At 41.5% G+C, this 5,372-nt stretch overlaps 1 protein-coding gene across 1 annotated transcript in view; it reads left to right on the plus strand.

Moving 5' to 3' along the window:
• Positions 1-440: 440 nt before the first annotated feature.
• LOC138952758 (E3 ubiquitin-protein ligase TRIM9-like) overlaps positions 441-5,372 on the plus strand; it is a 36,442-nt gene continuing 31,510 nt past the window's right edge. The window contains exon 1 of the mRNA XM_070324478.1: positions 441-497. Coding sequence (XP_070180579.1) covers positions 480-497 — 18 coding nt within the window. The 5' untranslated portion in view covers positions 441-479. The remainder of the gene's footprint in view (positions 498-5,372) is intronic.

Consider the following 5,372-nt stretch of genomic DNA (forward strand, 5'->3'; position numbering starts at 1 on the left):
TTTAAAAAGTGGTTTTCTACGCAAGGAAAAACAAAGCTGGCTTTTGTGTGCAGGGAAAATAGCTATCTGTAGATGCATTGATGTGTGTGTATGTGTGTGTGTGTGTGTGTGTGTGTGTGTGAGTGTGTCTAAATGTGTGTGTGTGTGGGTGTGTGTGTGAGTGTGTATAAATGTGTGTGTGTGTGTGTGTGTGTGTGTGTGCGTGCGTGCGTGCGTACTTGCGTGCGGGCAGGCGTGCGTGCGTGCGTGCGTGCGTGTGTGTGTGTCTGTCTGTCTGTCTGTCTGTCTGTGTGTGTGTGTGTGTTTATTGATTTTGTAAATGCTTTCTTACGCTTGAAAAAACCTCTGCTATTTTATTGCCGGAGTTTGTACAAGTGTTGTGCCCTTCCTGTGTGTTTCAGAGCGAGCTATCGCAGAATCTGCAGTCTTTATCCGAGAAGGCCAAGTCGGGGACGGAGTTTATACAAAGATTGAAAAAGATGGCAGACAGTGTCAGCGTAAGTGCACTTGTTCCAAATTATTTTTGTTTTGCTCTTATTTTATTTTGTTCAATGATGTATGTGTCTGTGGTGGTGGTTGTTGGTTGGCCCTGATGGGATTAAAATGATGTGATAATTACGGCAATGGTGGTTGTAATAGTGGTAGTGGTGGTGGTAGAGTGTAGTGTGGTTAGCTGGTCTAAGCTATGACAATGTTAGGTATAGTGCATGGCCAGATATATGAGGCTGTAGACATTATGTGAGTTTTATTAATCAATACGTGTATTTTCATTTAGTCTGTTTTTCAAATAGTTGCAATATCGTTTCCATCGCGTTGTATACATATCTTTCGCCTTCCTTAGTGCCCCCCAATAAGATTGTTTACGTTTTTAACAAATCCAAGATTTTGTTTAAAGGATTTAAAATAACATGTGTGAAACAGATATGAGTTTGTTTGACCTTCGTTACCTCACCGTGATGGACCTACAATTAAAAAGTTTCATACACGGAGACCACCATGTACACCGAGCAAGGGGACATAATAGAATCGGCCCCGAAAAGGCAATTCGGTTGAGGGACATGAAAAACCAAGAGCTAATATCTGTGTCCAAACTTACACACATTCGTTCAGAATTTCTAACGGACGACACATACTCTTTGAAGAAGGCAACAGCAAGATTGTCCATTCAATTCATCATGCATTCTGTTACCAGCGGATCAGTGAAGATGGTGGTTCATCTTTCATTGAAAACTTTCAGCAAAATAGCGACAATCATTAGGCAACAGCAGGTTATTTTTACCTATGATGGTAAAACAGCAGTATGACTTATTTTTGCAGCACGTTTTCGTCCTAAATCCCCACAAATATGGATTTCAACAGCGTAACTCGGAGAGGAGGATTTATATGCAGTTATATAGCGGCACACGTTCCAACAGAAGTAAGTGCTTGGCGTTATAGGCCAGCTCCAGGTTCATTCTCCCACACACCGAGCCTCTGTGACATTTATCCCCTGTATCCCCTTAAATCCTATTGATTGTGAATCTGAGATGCCCCTAGCCCACAGAGTCAGCTTAGAACACGATGACAAAGAACGCGACCCGATTGACTGCTTGCGCTTTCATTGCGTTGATGAGGTTAAATGCAGCGGCAGACCTGCGCCAAGTAGCCTGTTTTAAACGACATCCCTCCACTCGACGAAGTAATTCACCTGTCATGTCCCTCAAGACGCATATACAAAATTGCAAGTCTGCGGAGTCACAACCCCTATTTATTATGGACGGGGGTGTCATCTCTTACTTCCGTCCGACACAGCAACATCGCTAGCAAAAGACTCCAATAATTGCCTGGATCGTTTACCGTCTTGCTTTTCTTGAAATACCTATACCTGGCGCTGAAAGTCGAGATCCGTTTGCGTCAAACTTGACGTCATGATTTAAAACTGCGTATGTCTGAAGGGCAAAGGGAAAGGGCCCATATGGTGTGTGTTGAAGCGGAGTTATTGGCATTTCATCCATTACATCATGCACAAAGCTCTGCGGGCTTTCAAGCGTGTTTTATTGTCAAATAAAACTGCAAAAGAACACAATACGGTAAAGACACAGGAAAAGACTGCGCTTGAAGCGGGGGTGGGGATTTAGAGAGATGCATTTGAGGAAGGAAGTTCGGCATTTAAAAGAAGACGGATGTGTGTGTTAGTTTCATGTGAACGTTTTTTTGATTTTTTTTTCCAAATATATATACATATATATATATATATTTTTTTTTTTTTTTTTAGCAGGGGGGTGGGTTGGGGTTGGGATGGGGGTGGGGGATCGATTAGAGGATAGGAACTAAGAAACGGGTTGGATTGAGGACAGAGAAGGGGTTGAGATAACTTTTTGCATCTGTATCATTATTAACTTGTTACAGTTGCTTTCTAAATTTGTCAGTCTTAAGATACTAGTAGGACTATTTCGCACTGTTGTCTACGTCTGCAATCTCCTCCGTTTTTTATTTTAAATGTGGTTGTTGTTTTTTGTTTGTATATTTTATGTGTGTGCGCAGATGCAAAACCGAATCTTCAAGAGAAGAAAGGACATGAAAAGGATATCGAGAGAAAGGAATGGTCGATACCTAGTTTCAACAATTCTCAAAATACTTTTAGATCATGTTTATTTTGTTTGGGAATTGTAGATGAAACTGCACATACATCATGACAGGTATAGTAATGCAGTAAGGTAAAAACACTGTTATACAGTTTGAAAGACGGAGACGTTGAGCAATAAACATTTCGGTTCTTTCATAAAAAAGGAAAACCACGAGGACAACAAAGATGTACGGAAATACATAAGCGAATAAACACAGATGTTTGCCTTCTATTTGACATGTTCACAAAGAAAAGGAGACTTCTTTTTCTTCGGTTTTGTTGTTTTTGTTGGTTTTTGTTTTTTGTTTTTTGTGTGGGGGTAAGACATATTTTTGATCTGCGAATTTTTTCTCAAAACTTTGTAGCAAGATATTTGTTGTTCGCAGAAGAAGAAGCAGAAAGGGAGAGGTAGAAACTAGAGAACTATAGGGAGAAAAGATGACTGCTATCAACACGTTGTATGTCCATGTGAAAACAATTACTCAGATCCAAACGCACGTTCCGGTGTGCGTTTCTTTTATCGGATTGCAGCCAACCAGTGCTGGTTGAAAAAATTAAACTTTCCTTCAGTTGACAAAACTCTTGTGTAATTCTGCATAACGGCCTCTTAATTTTCAGCATGGTAATTTTATTATGCCATTTTTGCAGTCCATAATTGATTTATTCGTGAAAGCCGCTGACGTCATCGGGATCTTTCAAGATTCGAGTGAAATTTAGTAATAGAGAGAGAGAGAGAGAGAGAGAGAGAGAGAGAGAGAGAGAGAGAGAGAGAGAGAGAGAGAGAGAGAGAGAGAGAGAGCAATAGCAATAGCATATTGTAAAAATGTACAGACAAAAATGTACAGACAGATAAAGCCAGCCAGACGTCTGGAGTTGAACAGAACACAATGGCACACACACACACACACACACACACACACACAGACACACACACACACACACACACACACACACACACGCACGCACGCACGCACGCACGCACGCACACAGAACGCACACAGAAACACACACACACACACACACACACACACACACACTCACACACACACACAATCACACACACAATCACACAATCACACACACACACACACACAATCACACAATCACACACACACAATCACACACACACACACACACACACACACACACACACACACACACACACACACACACACACACACAAAAGAATAGACATGTCTACGTCACCAACGTCAACGAGCACAAGCAAAGTACTTTAAACTGATCGTTTCAGTCTGCAAACTGTTCTCCAGATGGAAAGCGTCTGCGATGATTTCGCTGCTTATGTCAACGATGAAACATTAGAACTTTGAAACAACATCGTAGAAATACCAGGAGACAGGGGAAAGGAGAAACACAAAAACTTAGAAAAACGAAATTGGAGAACCGATTAGCTGCGCCGAAAACTCATGGTCGACAAAAAAAACGAAAGCAATGCCAATGTATCTCTCTCTGACTTGTCTTTATTTTTCGTCTTCTGAAGGGAGTTTCTGTGGGCGTAGGCTTAAAACTATACAGCTCATGTCATGGCAATTAGGATATTAGTTTAAGCATATATGTGACATTTGAAGAAGCGACTCAGCTAATATTTATTTTAACATGTGTATCAGCTCTACCTCTCACGAACACTTCTATTGGGGGGGGGGGGGGAGGGGGGTGAGGAGGAGGGGGCGAGTTGAGGAGGAATGCGAGAGGACGGGAGTTAAAACCTAAAGAAACATCTGAGATAAAAGGTATGAAAGAAAATAAAGTTGAGTGAGATGCACAGCTGTGTTTGGAACAGGGAAAAGCTGTTAATACTCTGTGAAGATCATGAGAGAACCAGACGTCATTTCTGCCAGACATCGAGAACTGACATAATCTTGACAGATATCAAAACCATTTTCATGTTATGTCATGTCATCATGTCGACGTGAGATGCTGTATTTCTGTGTTGATCTCGACAATTACGCTTTTTTTTTTAAATCATATTCATCTAACACGCTTTCAGCCCTTTTCTAACTTCCGTAAAATAATCTTTATTGAAAAGTCAATTTGGCTTAATTTAGCCTGTTCATAGTTCTTTTATTTTTTACCTGATACACTTATTCTCAATCAGCGCGAAGTCTTTGTTCATACCATTTAGTGATTAGTCCTGGCTGAAGTAGCGCCATTTCGTGATTAGTCAAAGTTGAGATAACGCCATTGGTTTCCACAGATCTGTCAATATTCTGTCCAGACACTCAGGAGATGGCCGGCCACAAAACAGCATGCATTGTGCGATCATATCTCGCTGACAGACTAATAACCACCGTGTATTAGTGACTTCCCTTTGAACAGATAGCACACGAGTAATCATCCGCTAAGGGCCTTTTCCCCTCTTTTGCTCAATCGTTCATTATGAGCAGCTGCTCTCCTATTCCCCAGCCGTCACTCAAAACCAAGGTTTACGGTCGGAACTGGTTTTGGTTGTTGGTCCTTTAATTTCTCTTTGAGCAGTGGGACGAGTTATTGAGAATCAAAGGGAAAATAGAAGGGCCTAGAAATTTCAATCAAATTTGTGAACCGAAATCATTACCCTGTTTGCCCCAGTGCCTGCCACCGGAGGATGCTTCAAAAGACTGTGTAGCGTTTGTAACTCCTGCGAGAACCCGTGATTACACACTAGCAGACGACAGCCGCCATTCTTGCAGAATGGTGACGCCTGACCCCGATGTCGCTTTCATTAGTCAAGGGACATCACTACAATCCCAAAATTAGTGCCACCATT

Source organism: Littorina saxatilis, linkage group LG17 (assembly GCF_037325665.1).
Source record: "Littorina saxatilis isolate snail1 linkage group LG17, US_GU_Lsax_2.0, whole genome shotgun sequence".
Classification (NCBI taxonomy): Eukaryota; Metazoa; Mollusca; class Gastropoda; order Littorinimorpha; family Littorinidae; genus Littorina; species Littorina saxatilis.